The sequence below is a fragment of the Epinephelus moara genome, chromosome 3 (assembly GCF_006386435.1).
Source record: "Epinephelus moara isolate mb chromosome 3, YSFRI_EMoa_1.0, whole genome shotgun sequence".
In the NCBI taxonomy this organism is placed as follows: domain Eukaryota; kingdom Metazoa; phylum Chordata; class Actinopteri; order Perciformes; family Serranidae; genus Epinephelus; species Epinephelus moara.
Window position 1 is genome coordinate 27,237,376 of NC_065508.1, and position 22,415 is coordinate 27,259,790.

General features: G+C 40.9%; 1 protein-coding gene across 3 annotated transcripts in view; it reads right to left on the minus strand.

The window, feature by feature from the left end:
• rabep1 (rabaptin, RAB GTPase binding effector protein 1) overlaps nt 1-22,415 on the minus strand; it is a 46,616-nt gene that overhangs the window by 18,744 nt on the left and 5,457 nt on the right. For all 3 annotated transcript variants that reach the window (XM_050039200.1, XM_050039190.1, XM_050039210.1), the window contains exons 2-11: nt 20,879-21,007; nt 20,453-20,656; nt 18,463-18,623; nt 16,684-16,803; nt 13,591-13,726; nt 11,836-12,014; nt 9,743-9,853; nt 8,380-8,838; nt 5,919-6,023; nt 5,603-5,719 (exon numbers count right to left, since the gene is read on the minus strand). In XM_050039200.1, the coding sequence (XP_049895157.1) occupies nt 5,603-5,719; nt 5,919-6,023; nt 8,380-8,838; nt 9,743-9,853; nt 11,836-12,014; nt 13,591-13,726; nt 16,684-16,803; nt 18,463-18,623; nt 20,453-20,656; nt 20,879-21,007 (1,721 nt within the window). The remainder of the gene's footprint in view (nt 1-5,602; nt 5,720-5,918; nt 6,024-8,379; nt 8,839-9,742; nt 9,854-11,835; nt 12,015-13,590; nt 13,727-16,683; nt 16,804-18,462; nt 18,624-20,452; nt 20,657-20,878; nt 21,008-22,415) is intronic.

The following is a 22,415-nucleotide window of genomic DNA, read 5'->3' on the forward strand; positions in this document are numbered from 1 at the left end:
AACACGCCGCTATTATTCGGCCTTGCTTTTCACTTATTCCACCGAATACCGAATGTGTGTTTTTTTGCAATATTCGGCCGAATATATTCTGTTACCGAATATTTGGTGCATCCCTAATTCCTACCCAAGGGGCGGCACTAACTGAGGCATATTAAATGCCACCGCACGCAATTGGATAGCACAATAGCCAATCACAGCAAAAACAAGGTGATGTATACATTGCAGTAAGCCCCACTGGTTTTTCCGATCAGTGAGGCTAACTGATATATCATGCTTTTGCCATATCCCGTCGGTAAAACGGCAAAAACCTTCTTCCTGGAAGCGAAGGCTTCAAGGGCAGTCTTCTGTTCCTCTCTCAATGAAAAAGATAAGTGTAGTTGGCTTAGCATTTCTTCCTAAGCTAAACTGAATGGACGCGGTCCTTCGGTAGCTGCCATCTTGGCTGTTTACTTTTCGACTCCTACAGCACAGTGCTGTCCTCATCAAGTTACACCCGCCCAGAGCCCGCCTCTGCCAGACAGACTGATCTGATTGGTTCGATGGCGATTCACCGGGCTCTGCTCATCGGGGCCAGATCCCCCTCCAGAGCAAATTCGAATTTGCTAGGGGCGGGGCATCTGGATTTCCAGGTCAGTAACAAATGGCATCAACCCAAAAATTCCTAGAACTTATGAGATATAAATGTGCATGGGAAAGGCCATCATATACTTCCATCATAATGTTTTGAACCCCTAACCACTCTAAACTCTAAAATTCGAATAATCGCCTAACCAAAACCCAATATTTATTATATATTTGAGCTGCATCTCAAATTAATCTTCAGGTTCCCAGCTTTCAGATGATGTATACCACATCTATGTGGCAAATACCGTTGACCTGCCATCTGCCCCAAAAGATCCCCCTGTCCCCGCTTAAAAAACAAAAGGACAAAAAATGGGTCTATGTGGGTCTCAGAGGGTTTAAAGTGTTCAACCTTTATGCATAAGTGTACAACATTTTGGAGCTCACTTCATGCCCAGGGTGAATAAGAAGAGAAAACAGTTTTACCAAGCTCTGAGCGCACCCTGAGGACATTTAAAGGAATCTGTTTGGTAGAAGGAGTGCAATAGTTGCTGGTATGAAAGGATAAAAGGGCTGAAGATAGAATAAGTTTACCTAATAATGCCTTCACAATGAGTCAATCATCCAGAAGACTCATATAAACTGCATTTGTGATAAAATGTAATGCAGCATGATATGCAGAGTCCAGTTTTTTAAGTAGGGGTGAGACTGCATGCATGTAACGCACATCACCATAGTCTAATACAGACAGAAATGAAAACACCTTTTAGAAAACACCTGCATGGGCAGCCACTGGACTCTATTTTCAGATCTTTGGTGCATCCCAGGTGCACATGGGAAGAGTGTGGGATAAGGAAGAATCCATTATCACACATTATCAGAGGGTGTGTTGTGTCAGCTGTTTATTAGTGCACTATTACCAATGACGGCCAATCACATAAGCTCCTCTCATCTCATTTAAGAGCAGCTTCCTATCCACTATGATGTAGTGACAATTTGGTTATGTATGGAAAAGCTTTTCTTGGAAGTAAACTGTTGTAATATACTACTAAAATTACAAAAGAACTTGAAGAACAAATCTGCAGGGGCGGATGATATCTCTTTAACTTAAGACAAAATCTTTTTTTTGTCACACACATGCAATTTACTACTGATTAACAATACTTCTTGCAGTGTTTTGAGGCTGCATACACCTCATTATAATCATGTTAACATCAATAAATAATAAATATTACAAATAAAATATCAAATAGTCACTTTGGTCACAGCAGTGTGAAATTGAAGCACAAAACTATATGATGCTGCTCCACCACATCCTGCTCATATTGCACCCACAGGTCTACTGAATAAAAAATGTCATGCTTCAGGCGCTCGTTTTGTGGGTTAGGAAACGGATGAGTCATGAGCTGGCTGTTGCTCCGGTAACCTGCTGTTGTCGAATTAGGAGAGAGGACTGACGGGAAAGGACGGCATGCTACTTTATACTTGTACTCCACTACATCTCAGAGGTAAATACTGTACTCTTTACTCCACAGCATTTGTCTGACAGTTTGTCACCCCCCTTTCTGTTCAGTGAAAACCACCTTTCTCCAGATGTGTTGGAGGTATCGGCTGTAGAGATGTCTTGTGGTGCTCAAAGCAGCCAAAAACAACAACAATAAAAACACAATACAGATATATCTGGAAAACTCGGCAGCAATGTCGCTTTCCAGAAATCATGACCCAGTTACTCAAGATAATCCACAGACCTTGTTGTGAGCAGTTTCATGTGGGAGCTATTTTCTTCCCACTGAACTACACACGCCAACCATATCACTGGGCAGTGGGAAGCGTGCATCTACTCATGGACGAGAGGCTCAAGCTCATGACAGTGCAAGATGAAAACATTAATGGTGTCCTGTAACGCTAGCTAGCTCAGTAGCGCTAGGTGAGCTAACAGTAGATGCACACTTCCTTCTGCGCAGTGACACAGTTGGTGGGTGTAGTTCGGTAGAAGGAAAATAGTTCCTTGATGAAACTGCTCACAACAAGGTCTGTGGATTATCTTGAGTAACCGAGTCTGAAGATCTTAAGATTGTCGTCTGTTCCCGGTGCGCAGACTGAGCTAAGAGAGGAAGTTTTTATGTGCTCTGCTCTCCTCAATTGGAACAGCCTTTATAAAGATTTCAACCTGAAAGAATTGGTCTCTGCCTGATTTTAAAGCTCTCATAAGTACAAGGGTGAATGAATGAATCAGTTGGTGCTTGTGACTCTGTAATATTTTGACACGTTAATGTCTTCTAGGTGTTACTGTGGTCATTATTTTGGTCTAACTTTTTTATGCTGCTGTCTTGGCCGGGTCTCCCTTGAAAAGAGACTGTCAATCTTGGATGAAATTAAAAATCAATTTATCAATTAAAATAAAAAAGGGCAGAAAATATAAGAGACTTATGTGACTGTAACAGCTGTTTCTGGAGATTACAGATGCACAATATTGATTTTTTTTTTTGCAGATAGCCAATATGACAATATATAACTAATTTGGCTGATAACTGATACTGATATCGTTATATCCACTTTTCTCCCCACCTAATTTTAGTGATCATTGAGTCTCTTCTGCAGTGGAATTAACATCATATTATGTATACATACTCTTATCATGATGGTCCACCAGCAGATGGAGACATGAAATACAATATTTTTCAGTGTATGTGATATTCATTCATTGTGGACAATAAGAAAAAGCATGCTGACCAATACTGATAGTTCATTTTAAAGCCATTGTTGGCCAATACCGCTGACGTGCATCCCTTCTGGAGATTGTGCTTGGATGCCAGTGGGGAAAAACAAGACCTGGAGTATAAAAAACAAAATAAACAACGTCCACATGTGCTTGTGTGGTTTATTTGCAATCATTTGGGGGTCTACTGCTCATGATTTAATCACTGAAATTAGAGCCTGCAGGGTGGACACACACCTGCTGCTCTCAGGTGACTGTAAAGAAAGGTAATCAGCTGAAAGGGGGGGTTTCATACAGTATTACTGCCATACGTTTACAGATGAAACCATTAATCAATAGACAGAGAACAAAATCAGTGATTTGATAGTAGATTATTGTCTAGTCATTGTCTAGTCATTTTTCAAGCACAAAATGTTAAACTTTCTTCAGGTTTAGCTAATTAAACGTGACAATTTGCTGCTTCTCTTTGTCATAAATGATAGTAAACTGAATATCGCAGTGTTTTGGACTGTCACCTTGAGCTCTAGGAAGTTATAATTGGCTATTTTCATTAATTTATGACTTTTTTTAGACAAAACAACAAATAAAAAAGTTAATCAGAGGATTGACTGATGATTAAAATAATCAGCCCTACATTCTGTACTCTAACTGTGCATTTAGATGCAATAATTGGTTAAAAAATGTATGAGAGAGTGAACAGATATGCCAATCATACATAAAAAGGAGTTTAATGTGTGAATTTGAGGCCTGAGGAGATGCAATTGAGCTGGTCCAAGAAGGCTGATGGTGGAATACCAAAAACACTGTGAATCATGGCACCAGAATTGCATTGCGCTCCTCAAATCACCAGTTACACTCCCTCCTACGGCGCCTCTCCTCCCACTGTGGTAAGTCTTTGAAATACCAAACCAGTGCAGATGAGAAGAGGAAGAAATCCTCACAGTGCACTTCTGTTATACACCTACACATAGATACAGTAGTGCCGAGTTTCAGTGCCTATTTACACCAACTTTAAAACATTAACAGTACTGTGCTCGGAAGATATTTCCTGTCTTTCACAGTTACTGCACTCGATCTCGGCTGAGATCCTGCAGATAATTACAAAAATATAATAGACATGGGACAATGAACAACAGCCAAGAAGGACCATGTTTCTCTACATTACTACCAACGAGCTAGATGTGAGGGAGTGTAACAACATCTATATGTGATTATTTATTTGATTACATATGAAAATATGAGTCAGTTCTTTCTCAGGGGTTTTACAACTGAGAGGGGGACAGAAATAAGGCGAAGATATTGCAGGAAGCTCGTAATTATAGTTTGATTCAGCTTGACTTAAATACAGCATCAAATAAATGTCCATAAATAAACTTGACAGAAAAAGACACTTCTCATAAATGCAGAACCTGCCTGAGAATCAGCAAGTTTTTAAGTTTTCTTCAGAATCAAAGTATCACAGTGATAGTTGTCTATACTTTCATAGGAACATCACAAACAGGAACTGCTAATAGTTCATTCTGCATACTTAAATGTTGCCAATTTGCCAAAATGTAAATACATATGGGTTTAAAAATGTTGTAGCCCACAGACTAACTCACTGAATCTATGGCAACAACATTATACTTCCTGTTTATATCCCCTAAAGCCCCCAAATCCCTCAAAGTTGTGGGAACTTAAGACAGTCTGGTAGGGTTTATAAAATGGAGAATTAACTGTAAAAATCAACTCAAATAATAAACCAAAGGTCTAATTTTCCTCTAGCCATCATTCTATGCTATCTAATCTAATTTGAGAATGACATGCTGAGATATTAATTCCTTCAAAAAAGCTTTTAAAACACCACTCCAGTGTATTTTTAAATTTTTATATTTCATTTTTTCAAAGTTGACTGGCTTAACTTTTCCCAAAGTTGAAAAAAAGAATGTTGTTGTTAAAACAAGAAGATGAGGTATGACTGTAGTAGAAGCTGCAGGTCATACGTCATGCTCCAAGCTTGTGCAGGTGCACATTCATGCCTCTTTGCGCCTGAGCGGCCAACTGATAAAGTAGCTGGTCAACTTAGCTTGTATCATGGCAACACTTAAGATGTAACGGATGCAGAGATGTGCTGACGAATGTATCAACAGCAGCACACACGCAGGTCAGGGTTGTGTGAGTCATGGGCAAAACAAGATGGAGAGCTTTCACTTTGGGATTGTTTCTTCAGTTTTTGGCCCCGGGAAAATCTCATAACTAACGTTAAAGTGACTGCCATCTCTATCCATGCTATCATTTAACATAAATAACATAAAGTTATTAATAGATTCACTGTGTCCAAACCTTAGCTGCAGTTTCCTCGTTGCCTACTTTGACCGAATCTTCCAAACTCTGTTTCTCGGTCATCGTCCTCTCCAGCTGATCGTTGGCCTGACGTAGCATCACCTGCAGCTTCTTCACCTGGAGGACAGTGTGACAGAGAATCCCTCTCATGAGTATTTTCAAACACTATCAGGGGAATCGCTGTGGGTCAAGGCAGTACAGCTCTTTACACTCTCGTCCTGAGTACCACACAAACTCTTAAAAAACATCTGTGGTTTGATGTTCGCAATCATTCTTGTAATAAGAAAGGTGATAAAGTGACAGCAGAGACACAAACCTGATCTCGTGTCTCAGCCTCTTGTCCTTGGATGGCCTGCAGCTGCTTCTCGTAGTTGGAGCACATATCACAACGTCGGCCGAGCTTCCTGCCGGCATTTTTCACCTGGTGACAAACCAACAAGAACACCATGAACCAGTCATATTAACAATATGAGTATGTAAAGACTACAAGTGAAAATGTGACTTTACGATATTTCTTGAGAAATCTGTATCAGGTACAGAATTAATCTGCAGATACTCCAGTTTAAAATGTGACCAAATTTTTCTTTGGATGTCAGTTTTTGAGCCAGGATGAAAGCCAAAATGTGGCCTACAGCACACTAGGTAAGGCTCGTTGTTTTTCACTAACATGACTTCCAGAAATGCCTTTCACTCTATACTTTTGCCGCAAGATTTATTGAGGACTTGCTGCTCCTATCGGATGGTAGGGGTGGGCGATATGGCCCTAAAATAATATCACCATATTTCAGGGTATTTTTGTGATAACGATATTCTTGATGATATAACAAATTAGTAAAATAAAAAAAAATAAAAAAATACATATTATCAATTTAAGAACATAGAACTGCAACAGAATTAGTGATGTAGTTTTACAGTTTGCTTAAAATATTCAGTAAAAACTAAACAAAAATGAACTCTCATTTCTTTAGTTTCTTTAGTTACAACAGTAACTCAGAGTAGGGCTGCTCGATTAATCGAATTTTAATCTAGATTACGATTTGGGCTTTCAACGATTATGAAAACAAAATAATCGACATAAAACGATTATGCGCTTCTTCTCAGTTTACTCTTGTTGTCTTGTGTTGCAAATCATGTGTGCGCATCGGGGCTGAACTCTGCAGTGCGCGATACAGAGAGCAAAGGAGAATTGTAAACGCGCAACCATGTGGAGACAGAAATGACATGCCGTCATGTAAATAAATCATCACATGCGCCGCATAATCGTGATTTTAATTTTGACCAAAATAATCGTGATTATGATTTTTTCCATAATCGAGCAGCCCTAACTCAGAGTGAGATTCAGATTCTGTTACAATATTTACAGTTCAACAAAATAAAATCTACCACAAATTACATATTTAAACAGCTCCCAAATACAAAAAATGTCCCCTGGGATCTATGTATATATAAATCAACAGGTGATTTCCTTCTTTTAGTAAAATCCTAAATGACTGAGTTGTTGTTGTTTTTTCCACCTGGACCTTTATGCTCTGCCATTTCTCCTCTAATCATCACGCTGTAACCTGTGACAGGCTGTTATGATACCGCAGTCACGTAGGTTTACATTACCAAAGGTTTATGACAAAATCACTTGACGACACCGACTCCTGTGTGCGCACGGCGAGAGAGGAGAGGGAGAGACGCTGTGCTGCTGCCAGAGGAGCCGCTGAATGAGTTCCCTCTGAGCGGTAAGTCACTAAAAGAGTCTGAGAAGTCCGTGGCTGTTCATAAAACATTCAGGACGCCAGTTTATTCCACACTACTGAAGCTGCTCCTCTTTTTGGAACCACAGTGGGGTCGGTAATAATTTTGCTTTCAGCCATGCTTGTTGTTGCCGTGGACATTAATATGTCATCAAGTGGAAATATTGTGAGTATCATGATATGAATTTTTCAGATATTAAAAAATATACCGGTGTTATTGTGAACGAGATATGACACACCTCTATCGGCCAGTTGAGAGGAGGTAGGGATAAGCAGTTAATGACGGTATAAAACAATCTATAAAAAAGTTTGCAAATCACCGCAACCCAAAGAAGTCCTTGAGCATACAGTCATAAATGTGCACACGAAATACTAGGCTGAATGGTCCAGTAGTTTGCAAGATTAGCTGTGGTCAGATGAATACACACACATGACCAACACATGATCCCCTCCAGCCTGGCATTTGATGATAAATGTTGTAGAATAAAGTACAATATTTCCCTCTGAGATGTGTGGTTGTGAACTAAAGAATACTGTACACTGAAGACGAAAAATATATCTTTCATGCATCAATCATAGTTCGACCATAAATTGCTGTTCCTGCAGTAATTTTGATCAACTTTTTACCTGCAGCAATTTGTTCTGGATACTTGTCATGCTAGTTTAGCTGGGTAGCAACAAGATATTTCTTAAGGTGACAAGAAAGAAAAGGAGGGCAAAATCTGTAAATATGTACGATGCAGATCGTTTCACAAGTGTCTCGAACATAAAATATATAAAATATGCCACCCGCAGCTCTGATGTTAAAATCGAATGAAAAATAAATAAATAAATAGTTTTCATGGCAAAAATCCTGGGGTGAGTGATGTGTTCCCTAAAAGTAATCATATTAAAATTACAGGAAAACCTTCAAACCTAGCTCGTGCTGCAAATGTTTAATGTCCTGCTATAACCATGAAATAGTCTGGACTATATTTAACCACAGCAATGTATTCAAACGATCAGAACTTCCATGAAAAAGCCTCGGTGATTCACCTCTTGCTGCAGCAGGTTCCACTCGCTGTCACTGACGAGTCTGTAACCTGCGGGCGGTAAGTAGGCCGTGTCAGGAGCGTGGGAGATGCTGGACAGCAGTGACGCCGTCTCCTCCTGCTCAGGCGTCATGGCTTTGATGGCCTTCTCCTGGTCTTTAGTCAGCAGGAAGTGGCTCGCTGTCAGCTTGATGGAGCTGATGGATAAAGTTTCACCAAAACTACTGTCCGTCACCCCGTCGGCCCCCACCAAGGGCCCAAAGTCTGACTCGTCCAAGTGGCTGGCCGACTTGGCTTTGTGGTTTTGGCCGCCGAGGCCCTGCTGGACGGACAGCGAGGAGCCGAGGCTGTCTGTGGACTGAACTCTCCGCAGGTTTTCCTTGTAGGGGTCCGTGGGGCCGCCTGCGACCACGTCAGTGTCTAAGGAGTGCATAGAGCCATGGCCGCTGTGGTTGGCATGAGGCTGAAAGAGAGGGAGCAAATAAGTGTCCTGAGAAATTTGTGATTAAGTGTTTCTATAATGTCCAAGAAAAAACATTGATGAGAGAAAATGTCATTCCTTTTTAGGGTTGGAACACCTGGCAACATTCCTATAGGGAACTTTCCATAGGAAGTAACGGGAATTACCTGAGAATAACTGAGAATAAAATGGAATCTATTTACCATGTCATATAGAGATTAAAACAAACCTTGTATCAGATCATAACCAGAAATAATTGTAAACCTTTCAAATAGAAATTTTCAACATGCAGCAAAGGGCCTCAGGTTCAAATTGAACACTATGTGGACACAGGCCCTTATCTTAACAGATCTTTGGGACAGAAACCATGTGGGAAATTGAACAACTGAGCTGCTTGAACTGCAGGACAGCTGACCAGAAATGTCTGCCATGCCAAAAATCCAACTGATGGTCCACTAGCCAGAGCACTTGTCAGTCAGGTAACTGATCAGGCATCATGGTCCCCTCGTCTAACAACAAGCGAGCAAGCTTAATCCATACATTGTCTGCCTGGATTAATGCCACTCAAAGCCCTACAATTATGACTTTCTTTATAATTCTTCACATTATTCTTCATAATTCTTAATTTTACAGGTAACAGCTTTGAAGACAAACTAGCAAAGGACTTAAATCTCTAAGGTAAGTCACATAAATATATATTTTAAATCATCCCTGGTTTCTCTTCACCAGTTACAGCAGCATCAGTTTATGGCTGCTGGAAACACAATACATGAGGATAAAAGTGAAGGTGCCATGTTGCCCGTTTGAAGCTCACATTACTCAGAAAGGGAATATGATATGACGTAAGACGATAATAGCTCTGCTCTGTTCTCTCTGAGGGACATATCGCATTACGGGATGCTCATACCTCCTCAACGCTCAGCCCGAGGAATAAATCCTCCAGAGGCTCGGTGTTGTCTGCCACATCCTCCTCATGCAGCTCCTTCACTTGGCTCAGCCTCTCTTTCTCATCCTCCTCCTGGAGAGACAGACAAAGGTGTTAATCAGAATTTGTCACATATTTGTTCCATTTATTAAATTTACTCCACCTCATTAGATGAAACCTAATTATAGTTATGTTCCTCTGAGGGTGAAATTTGCAGTGGTGCTGTATTGTTGGGTATTATCCTTTACACATAAGCTTGTGTCCACCACAATTTAACATATAAAAATGGAACATCAAGGGCAAATATATATATATATATATATATATATATATATATATATATATTTCACACAGTGAATACAGAATAAGATCCTATATCAGTCAACATCACCACCACACATGGATCCACAGACTACCAGCTGACGATTAGCTTCATGATTTTGGGAGACCTCGAGGTTTTATTCACACATTGCACATTTTTCACATTTGCTCATTTTTTCCTCATACTATGAACACTTCTCACACTCTTCAGTCAATATTTTGAACTTGGGTCACTCCAATACCAATTTAGATACCTGACCTTGAGTATTGGCCAATACCGAGTGCCAGCCTAATGCAATCACATTGAGAAGAGAAAAAGAAAAACAAAAAAAAGGTTAACGGCTATATACTACCATAGATGTATAATAATAACTAGATACCAGGCCCCAGGATGGTGTTTATTCTGTCCGATGACAATTGTTTGCCTGGTGCATACGCCAAAAAAAGGTTCTAGCTTCTGGGTTTACTTCCGCGGTATGCAGCCTACTTAATATAACTAGTAGTTTTTCTCCGGCTGGTCCCGCCCGCTTGTTCCCACTCGACTCGTAGACTTTACATTGTGATGCATCACAGATTTTTAAATTGCTTTTCTCTGCTTGAGAAAAGTTTTACAAATATAAACCTCCATGGATCAAAAATTCATGATAATTTGAATATTTGAAGTTCAAGGTGTCAACAGTTTTACAGACGTCTCTTTTACAGAAGGTTCATTGGGAAAATGCTTTTTGGGCCACAGGAGATTTGTTTCAGTACCGCAAGTGGCCAATGGGAAAAACTGAAAGCATTGCTGAGCGTCATTCCTGGGAGCCTGTATACCAGAGTGTGGATACCCGACCCGAGCCCGACGGGACCCATCAAAACCCGCCGGGTTGGGCTGGATTCGGATAACAAATCAGAAACTTTCTCCGTGTTTGGTTCGGGTTCGGCCCACTTGACATGCTGCTGTGTTGTTCTATGGCCTATTCAATTGCAGGAATTTGTTATTTACATGACAACGCCTGAAAGCAACACAGGCTTCTCTCCACTTGAGTGTGTGTGCTGTGCTGCGCTGCTGTGTGTGCGCGCAAGTTTGACTGTACATAACAGCAGCCTTTTGATGGTCATTTACACACTGTCCATAACAATAATTATGTCAGGTAACAAACTGTGTCAGGCTCGGACTTAAAAATCAGAAAGTCTGTCGGGGTCGGGCTGGGCTCGGTTATAACTGTCTTGGACTCGGGTCGGGTTCGGATAGGAAAATGACCTCTGGGATCAGCGATGTTTCGCAGTCAGCATCACAGTCTCTGATTCTTCGAAAAGGATTAAACCAATGCAACCTAAGTGTATTAATAAATTACACATTATCTGACTGGTGCACAGACTTGCATGCCGGCCAATAGCTGATCCAGCATTTAAAGCAGCACCGGAGGCATTTGAGATTCTTGTATCGGTATGAGAACAAGTCTGTCCTGCATATTCCATCCTCTTCATACATGTCCCATACTTTAATTTAAAATTTTTGTTTTATATTTATGACTCTTGAATTTTACAGCACTTGTTTTTTCTTCTCTTGCTTTGCATATTTTGAGCATTATACACCATAACACCAAGGCAAACCCCTTGTTTCTCATTCTGAAGCTTCTGAGTTGGCTCAATCTGCTGGCTAATCACTGAAAAACAATTTTACCTGACAACAGTAAGTCCCCCCTTTTTTATAAAGTGGAGTGTTGTAACAGTGAGACAATAACAGGTCTGTGTTTGTGTGTGTATACCTGGTCTTTCTTCTTCATCTCCTCCACCTGGCGGAGCTGTTCTGAAGACAGCACGCTCTCTATCCTCTGCATGTCCCTCATGAGGAGGCGCTGAGACTCCAGGAACTGGTCGTTGGCTCTCTGCCATGTGTGTTTCAGCTGGTTGTGCTGCTGCCGCTCCAACTCCAACTTGTGACAGACTGAGACCCCAAACAGCAGCAAACGAGAGACAGAGACAGAGAGTGAGAGGAAAAAGGTTGAGGTTGTTACATATACTCACAGACAGTGGTGGAAGACATACGCAGTCCTTTGAGTCCTCCTTTCAGTAAATGTATCAGTTTAAAATGTAAAAATACTCCATTACAAGTAAAAGTCATGTATTCAAAATGCTACTTAAGTGAAAGTGCAGAAGTATCATCAGCAATATATATGAGTATAAGAATTAAAAATACTCCCTAATATTGATGTATCAACACATTTTTCTGATGAAGCTGTTATTGTTTTAACTATGTTATGGGGTAATCTTAAAGATGCTTATTTTGGTTAATCAATTTCTATTGGTGAGTCTGTGCCCATTGGAAATTGTACGCTCTGATTGTTAATGACAACAGAAGGCCTAGAAGGTGACACAAGAAGAAATACTAAGTGAGATTTCGATTAGTAGGACCTCAAATCACCACTTTTAAACGAAAATTGTTGAATTAGTTAATCCTTGTTTTAAACCTTTTATTTTGAAGTGCCTTGTTTGTCTGTTTTATGTTCATCTTCTCTATTTTCATGAAGCATAGATCACTAATGTCTCTACTGTAAAGCACTTTGTGCTGCATTTCTTGAATGAAAGGTGCTATATAAATAAAGTTTATTCTTATTATTTATTTACAGTTTAGTCCCGTGGTTCCCAAGCTAGTGGTCCAGCTGCCTCCAAAATGTCAGAAATATCATGACTGATATAGTTGGAAAGAAAAGCAAATAAAAAAAGTTCTGATACACAAAGTTGTTTTGCACTGTTCCCCTATCTTAGCTTTTTATTATAAAATATTGACTTTTTTTTATCTCTTTGAATGTAAACAGTAAGTTAAAGGTCTAGTGTGAAGGATTTAGGGGCATCTAGTGGTGAGGTTGTAGACTGCAACCAACTGAAACTTCTCCTGTGAAGGAGTACTACAGTGCCTGATGCAAAAACATGAATGGACCTATCTAGAGCCAGTAGCTCCTTTTAAACTGCCTCTTCAAGGCAGGAATTTCACGCCGTTATGCAGCCTTGCTGTATTGTATAAAAGGTACAGTTGCAAAATGGAGAGACAGAGTTGTCTTGTCTTTATGCTGGCAGCCGAGGTAGCACCTAACCGTGGTCAGTTGTCACCGGACACGACAGTTGTGACATTCTGATGACATGTTAAATGTGAAAGCCACCACAAGGAAATTAAAAAGCAGCTAGCAGCAATGAGCAGCTAACTCAAGTAGAAGAACAGCATCCAAAAATGTCTGCAATGTGGGGAGGCAATGAGGTCCAAGAGTTCCTCACCCTCCGAGCAAAGAATGAGATCAACGGCCATCTAACAGGGACAGCAAAGGATTGTTATTACCCCGTAATGCCATCGATATCGTTTAGAAAGCGCTGCCCCACACATATTTTAAATATCACACTAGAGGCTAATGCTGTCCTGTTACATGTCACACCCCTTACGCCTCTCTGTGACGTCTTCTGCTCTCATTAACTTGTACACTTCTTGTATTCATCAAAAGGATTTTCAGTTTTTACAATAAGCTAAGTACCATCGTGGAGCTCTTTCCGTAGTTTCTCTGCATCTTCCTGCAGGACTGACTTCTGAGTGTTCAACACAGCGACGTACATCTCCAGGTCCGTACGACACGACTTCTCAGCCTCAAGAACATGATTGAGCTCCTTGACCTGTGAAAGTACAGAAACATGCAGCTGTGGTTCATTTGGTTCAAGCTTTCATTTTATTTAGAGAACCTCTCTGTCATTAGTCACTGTAACTGTATTGTGGTGAAAGGTTGGTTAAAACAGGGAGAGGCAACTTGAAGCTGAAAACACACCATCGACATATTATCATCACCTTATAAGGTTGTTGTGGTGAACCGTTCCTTATTTACACACCGAGCAGACACAGAGCAGCATAACCATTTATTTGAAGATGAATGTAAGTCCAATATGAACTCTTGGTCACTTCTGCTTTCGTCTCCATCAGCTGTTGAGAGACATATCTTGCTCTTTAGCCTCCAGCTGACACATAGAGACAGACGCTCATGATGCAGTTACATCTACGGCCAATTTAGAGTCACCTTAAAAAACAATAAATATCGGTTTATGCGTACGCTATATTTGGAATATTCTACCTCACCAGCTCTTTCATACGGGAAGGTGAAGTCGTTGTATCACCCTCTTCAAAGTTATCAGACTCCATTGACAGAAACAGTAATTTTCTCAGCACACAGGAGTTGCTGGTCTGCTGCTGACTCAGTCGCTTATTTTGTTTGTTATTGCGCAACTTTCAGAGCAGAACTAACGTGGCGTCCACAGCAATGAACAGGTTTACATGTAGCAACAACACTGTGCAGAGACCTACGTCAGGTCATGTAGGAAAAAGGTTTAAAAAGGGCTCGAGAAAAAAGCATTTTGATGCATAATACAAGCAAAACTGTAATTTTTGGATTCAAACACTAAGGAAAACTATTGGAACGCAAAATGATACAAAAACCTCATCATCCCCAAAAATAATGGAGCCGACTTTTAATTGATTGGTTGTTTGGTTTGTAAAAATAGTTACAATAGTAAGAAATGCCATCACAATGACCAAGAGCCCTGAGTGACACCTTCACAATGTTTGTTTTGTCTAACTCATTAAAACAGTGTAGAATACTAATAATACTGCACTGTAATACTCCGTAAAACTCCTGTAACCTGTTTAAAAAAACGCTACAGGTCCATAAAAACACGCAGCACAAGACTCATAAACAGTCTCTACCCCAGAGCCATCACCATACTGAACTCTGAACTGAAACGAACCCACTAAAATACAGTACAGCTCTTTTTCTGAAGTGAAATAACTTATTTTATGTGCACTAATATGCATGCACACTTTTTTTAAATCCTGTTTTAATTGTGAGATTGGCAATGAGTGGATGGTACCTGAATATAAGGAGCACAAACATGAAAATATGTATTTCATAAAAAGTGCATCTTTGTGATACATAAGATTGTGTAAATTTTACAAAAGGCATTCAGGCAGCATCATCTGAGTGTGTGGATTAGCAGAATGAGACAAGAACACCCTAGAGGGCCAGTCCTTCTCCCCACAGTGTTCAGGCAGCCTACCACTGCAAATACTGACCGTGTTAAAGTAATAACTAATGCTATGGGGTGTTTATTGCTGCATACATATGTGACCATACCCGCACACTGTCAAAGAGCTTGAGCCCTGTATTTTAGTCAGTCTGTTGTGCCTGCTCTGTAGATACAAGCAGAAGCTGAACTTCAGCAGATATCAAAAGGTCATGATGCTGTGATGGAGAGTTACATTTACGTTACTGAGATTTGTGTTATATATTTTTCAGTCCCTGCAGGATGCTGTGATGTTACGATCGCCACAATTTTTAAAAAAAAAATTCAGCCGATCCTCTGCGCAACCTTGCAACTTTACCGCAAATTTGGTGATTTAAAAAACTTAATTTATTTAAAATTTTATTGTAAGGCTGCATGCAGTGATTCATTCAGCTCCTCCTCGCCCCTCTCTCTGTGGTCATCATGACGCTGCTGCCTCTGCGCAACCTTGCAACTTTACTGCAAATTTGGTGATTTAAAAAACTTAATTTATTTAAAATTTTATTGTAAAGCTGCATGCAGTGATTCATTCAGCTCCTCCTCGCCCCTCTCTCTGTGGTCATCATGACGCTGCTGCTGTGCCTGTGACAGAGTCACACACACACAGACAGGGCTAACTGTTAGCATCACACGGCTAATGTTACCCAGTGGTTTTTAACAGGTTTAACGTCAGAGTCAGAGATTAACGGCTCAGTGTCAGATGTTAACGGCTGCCGTGAGGCTTCTGCCCAACGGCAAAATCTGACAAATAGCGATGAGATCACATTGTGCTGTGTTAGCTCGTGCTAACCGGGCAGAGAGAGTGGGAGGAGAGTGGCTGACTAAGACATCAATGGCAGCAATAGCTGATCGTTGGCAATCAGCTGTCACCCAGCCTAGCATCGCAAATAGATAGTAATTTTGTGGGAAACACTGAATGCTCATAATAAAAGGTTACGCATCAGAAACAGCGTCACAACTGTTTTTGCAATTTTTACTTGCCCCCACAAAAAAGAAAGAAAAAAAAACCCAAACACATTTAAACAGGCAACATGCAACGCAACTGTTTTTGGAAAAGCTGCAGGCCGCAACAGTCCTAAAAACATCCTGCAAAATAATGGAGGGACTGATTTTTAATACAATATGCCAGAAAATTCACCATTAAAACTTTTTTTAAAAGTTCAAAATGCATGATGTCTCCACAGTCAATGATTCATCATGATTTTAATATTGACCAAAATAATTTAGATTATGATTTTTCCATAATCGAGCAGCCCTATTCTGAATATCTTTTCATAATTACAAAATAACATCACAAGTTTTTCTGTGCAATGACATCACGTCCTACATACCGTGCACTGGGGGAAGGTATATTAAAAAATGAAGTGGTAGAAAGGCTTTCTCCTTTCAACATATTGACCCACTTCAAATGAAATTAACTTAGAAAAGAGCAGCTGCCATGCCTGGTCAATATCACGCCCAGTTAACATCATCTTCACCTCTCATTTTCCCCACAGTGAATTATCGATTTACTGCCGACTAACCTTAGAGGCCTCCAGCTCCTTCACCCTGTCCTCGGCTGTCGTCAGCTTGGCTTTCAGGGCTGCGATCTCGTGCTCCATGGGCATCACCACTGAGCGCAGCTTCTCTGCATCCTCCTGGGCCTTTGAAGGGTTTTTACAATACCTCATTAAAACATGTACATGTGTGCAGCTATACGTCAAGTTACAGCTTCTTTTTACAGCTGCAAAAACACAGTTCTTACACGAAAAGCATTTTGCACTTTGACACATGGTGCTGCATAGTTCTGCTCAACACGACTTGCGACATGATTTTTCATTTGCAAAAAGTAAGGGAAGGTACCGGGTTCGTTTCTTGGTACCACCCTGGTCAGGTTCTAAACGAGCTGTGCCGATAACTGAGGGTGGAGTTATAACACTGCAGACCACTGACTGGACTGAGAGAATCTTCATCAATGTCACACAGGACATCCTGCACAAACCTGCTGTTTTTAAATAGCAAATCTACCATCGATGACCACAACTTTTTTAGTCACTTGACCCAGACTTTTAAAAAAACCTCAGCCTGAAAAACCAAGCCGCACAGTACATGATACAATTGTCAAAGTGCAGACGCTTCTGTGTTTGGCTGCAAATGAAAGGATTCAGCGAGTGTTGCACTGAAGATGTCACGGCAGTTTCTCGTCGTCGTTATGTGATTATCTAAGAATCCCGCTAACACTAAGGGGTTCTATCTGCAGTGGAAAAAGAAATAGAGCAAAGGACCAGGTACCAAAATGAGTGGAGTCAAATCGAGCCATACCATACAGTCAGTAAACATTCTCCATCCAGATAAAAGAGATCTGTGCTGGTCTTCGACTTCGACTTCTGGAGCCAGCCTCAATCAGCCATTAGAGGAACTGCACTTCTGTGTCGGCTTCAATTTTCAGCCCTGGAGGGTGCTGCCATTAGATAGAAAACTTTTTCCGGGACCACTGTGATGTTATTGTTGGTTATCTCCATGATTATTTTGTTTACTTAAACAATCCCTGTTCTTATATTACTGACAATTTGACTGGTCATAAATCACTTGAATTTGATGTTATCTGTCATTGTGGCTTCCGACAGCTTTCAAAATGAGCTGTCAATGAGCCGACATCTGTTTGCAGCTCGATGTGATGCATCCTCCACTGTTCAGAGGATTCTGGGTCAGAACACAAAAAGCTAGAAAAACATGATGGCTTGTAAACTGCAAAATGCAACCAGATGCAGGAGGACATCCTGGTAATGTTGGCATTCATCATTTGACATAGTACATCTTTTTCTAGCATACTAAATAAGTTGGAAGACTACTGGAGCATAGAGTGTTTCACTAAACTCTCCTTGCCTCTGACCAACCCAACAGCAGCAAGGTGAAAAGTTAAACAACTGGAAGTTAAGCCACTCTATGTTTCATTTCTTTATGGTTTTTTTGGGATAAATTCCTTCCCCGCATCAGTGTGATTTGTTTTCATGCAAACATTGCATAATACTTTTAGTTGAAAACCAGTACATTTGCAGCTGTAAAAAGAAATGAAGCATAAGCAAACATGGGGAAACTACAAATAAATAAAATTAAATTAAAATTCAAAACTCTTATTTTGCATCTCTGTCTTGATTGATTAATTATCTCTTTTTTTCTGTCAGATATGTGTCAAAAATATCTCTCTCTTTTCACTTCCTGTAAAACATTAAAATATTAAATACTGTATAAATACTGTATAAAAATAAATATACATAAAGCACAGTGGTAGTTCCCACAGTACGACAGAAAACAAAGCCTACTTTTTTCATTTCATCCTCCAGGTTTTCCTCCTCTTGGCCCTCGGTGAGGCGGCGTCTCAGCTCACCCAGTTCCCTCTCCACTGCCTCCCTGTACTGGTTCCACTGGGCTCGCTCCTGCTCCAGACGCTGGTGGAACTGGGCCTCATACTCGCACACAGTTTCTGGGTCGGACGACAGAGAGGAAGCATGCAATGAAACAGAGAACATGTAATACACAGTCAATCTGTTACTTTGTTCTTTTTTAATTAGTAAAGAAAATTAGGATTAGGGCTGGGCGGTATGACCTAAAATTTATATCACGGTATAAATCGAATCCCTTCACGGTAACGGTATATATCGCGGTATAAATTTAAGTGTAAAAGTTATAATAGAAGTGTTTCTGAATGGGATTTGTAGTCCCTTAGCAAAGCTAAATTGATAAAAAAACAACAACAACAAAAGCAAAGATATAATGTATTTTTTAGAGCATTTATTGTGCAGAATGCAGATCTCAAAACTCAAAATTAAAACCCAGTACTCTATGGTGCAAAATGTCCCCTGGGATCTATATCAAAAGGTAATTTCCTTCTTTTAGCAAAATCCTAAATGACTGAGTTGTGTTTTTTCCACCTGGACCTTTATGCTCTGCCATTTCTCCTCTAATCATCACGCTGTAACCTGTGACAGGCTGCTATGATACCACAACTATCACACATTCACATATGGAGTTTTTTGTGGAGCCCCTAGCGTCACATAGGTTTACATTACCAAAGGTTTATGACAAACTCTCTTGCCGAAAACCAACTCCCGTGTGCGCACGGCGAGAGAGGAGAGGGAGAGACGCTGTGCTGCTGCCAGAGGAGCCGCTGAATGAGTTCACTCTGAGCGGTAAGTCGCTAAAAGAGTCTGAGAAGTCCGGGGCTGTTCATAAGACATTAACTCACTCACTCACAAGTTCTCCAGCAACACATGTTGCACGTGCTACGCTAAATCACGGACCTGAACCAGCTCCTCTTGCTCCGCTGTCTCTGTGCTCGCAGCCATTTTCACACTGAGGCAGGTGCGATGACGTCATCGACGATAGGACGGTAGAGCGCAAATCTCTACCGTGGGCCAAATTTATATCATTTCTACCGTCTACCGCATATACCGTGCAGCCCTAATTAGGATCATTATTTTTTATTGTAGTGACCGAAAAAAATGAGATTGCAGATACAAGCAGCTGAAATGAGTTTCCTCCGTAAGGGGGCTGGGCTCAGCCTTAGAGATTTGAGTTGAGGTTGTTCAGGCATCTGATCAGGATCGTCCTGGACGCCTCCCGCTGGAGGTGTTTCGGGTTATTGGGTTGAAACAAGCACTTCACAACAGGTTTGAGCAGTTACAAGAATTTGGTGAATCTGACTTAGAGCAAACCTCACTGAAAAAGTTAAGTTTCGAGTAAGAATACAAAAATGTTTTCAACTCAAATTCATTTATAAAGCATATTAAAAAACAAGCCTGGACATAAACCAGTTGCTGTTTTGTCTGTTTCTGATGCTTCTTCCAATATCCGTCAGGGGTGTCACTGCACCCTTCCTCCTCGCCCTCACTTAAATTCAGCAGTGCGATGATAAAATTGCATGTTAAAAAGAGAAATGGAACACCTCAGGAAAAACTTTCACACCAGGCGACGTAGCTTTTGCCAACTATTGATGGAAACAGTCGGTTCTCTTTCACACTTTTCACTGAAGATCAAATCAGCCTCGTATGGCACTCTGTCTGACAGACTGTTGACCACTTTGTTAATAATGCTATCAGAGCAAAAAATCTGGGTGACCACATCACCTCCATCCTTCATAACCTCCACTGGCTCCCCACCCCCCAGCGCATCCACTTCAAACTCCTCCTCATCGCCTATAAAGCCCTCCACAGCCTCACTCCCCCAACCTGTCAGAGCTCCTCCACGGGCACACTCCCTCCCACACTCTCAGCTTTTCATTAAACTGATCATGTGAGAGCAGCTCAGTTTTACCTTTCATGATGGCCTGCAGTGAGGCCACCTCCTCCTGCCACTGGCTGCGGACCTGGTCGATGGCCTCCTGCTTGGTGTTTTCCGACACAGTGGCCACCGCTTTGATGGTCTCAATCTCGGCCCGGGCCTGAGACAGCTGGGCCTGGACGGAGCTCAGCTCAACCTGGGCGCCCTCCAGTACCAGGTTCTGCCTCTTCAGCTCCTCTGAGGAGGGACAAGGGGGATCAAAGTGAGCAAATGTGCAAGAACAGAGCAGAGGAGAGAACCAGGGGTAAAGGCATACACAGGAGCCAGAAACACAGCATGACAATGGACAGACCAAGACAAAGCTGCACATTACTTGTGTTATGACCAGGTTTACATGAGCATTATGAGTAGTTCAGTAGGTAAGATTTCAGCGAGCGTGCACAGTTGTGAGATCCTCACCTTCCTTGGACAGGTAGAGCTCTTTGAACTTGGCTCGCTTCTGGTTAAACTCGGCCTCCAGCTGCTGCTTGAGTTTGATGAACTCAGCCCTCTCCTGCTCCAGAGCGGCCACTCGCTGCTGGAGCACCTCTGGGTGACAGGAAGAAAACAAAACAACACAACGTTACCTAAAGTTTAAAACAGAAGCGTCAAATTTAAGACAAGAATGTGCAACTTAGAGGGAATTAATACTTCTGCATTGAATCGACGCCGTAGCTAGTGCGTGGGCTCCTCGTCGACGTAGAGCCTACGCCATAACCTACGCTGTAGCCTGACATGCACCTCCCCAGAAATGTATCTACACGTCACAGCGACACAGACCTTCTGTCTGTTTCTGTAAGCTGACACCATTTCCCTCAGTGGAAACAAAGCTTTTATTTACTTTCATTTCACAGATAAGAAACTATAAATTCTGAAGACAATAAAGCCTCCACTAAAATAGCATTTTAAGTCTTGTGTGTGATTTATCCTGGCTTCATATGAGCACAGGAAATCTCTGCTAGTCGCTAGGCTAATTTATACAATGTAAAATGCCATAGGCTTGTGCTAATAACGGTAGCATGTTACATCTGTTTGGAAAACGTGTTTAGTATAAGACAGTCGGTCTTATTGTCTTATTGTCGGTGAACCTTGTGAGTTGTAATGGAGCCAAATTATGTACCATTACCTTCGTTTAATGTTGCTGTTGTCCCTGGTTTTATATGAGAAGAGGGAAAGTCCGCTAGCTGCTAGGCTAATTTATACAATGTAAAATGCCATAGGCTTGTGCCTATTTGTGGGGAAAATGTATGTTTGTCTGTGAATGCTGCGAGTTACAGTGAAGCCAATTTGTGTACTTGTGTTTGAAATTGTCTCTATTAAGCCATGTTTAATGTGTGTCAGAAAGCAGCCAATGTCTTGTGATGGTTTTCATACCAGCGGATATCAAAACATCGAATACGTGTTCGTTAAAGTGTCCAAGTTGAAAGTCAGCTTTTACTAAACTAAAACTATTAAATAGGAAAGGTATTATTTTTTGATTAATTTCATTGGACAAAACAATACATGTAAAGATGAAAGCTTGGGTTCTGGGAAATTGTGCCAGGCTTATTTCTCTCACTGTTTTCTAAGATTTCCAGTTTCTGACCCCTTAAAAATGAGGCAATGTTCTTTTATGTCCGCTCACCAAAAGGTAATTTTTCCTTCCATGATCTACTTGTTTGAATCATTTCTAGAGGTGTGAACCCGTAAAACTGTTCAGTAATTCTTAAGACAAAAGCAAGGATGGAATCAAGTCTAAGAAAAACATTATTTTGTCATACATATAAAGTTTTTTTCCCAAACACCCAGCACCTCTAGGACAACAGCTCAGACAGTACGAGCCAAGTGCTGAGCCAACATATCCACAATCACTGATAGTTTTTAACATTTTCTTGGACATAAACATCCCTTTTAAAGCATCAAAAATAACTCAAAATTATTCCAATATTGAGGTTCTCAGTCAAATATATCCAACTAC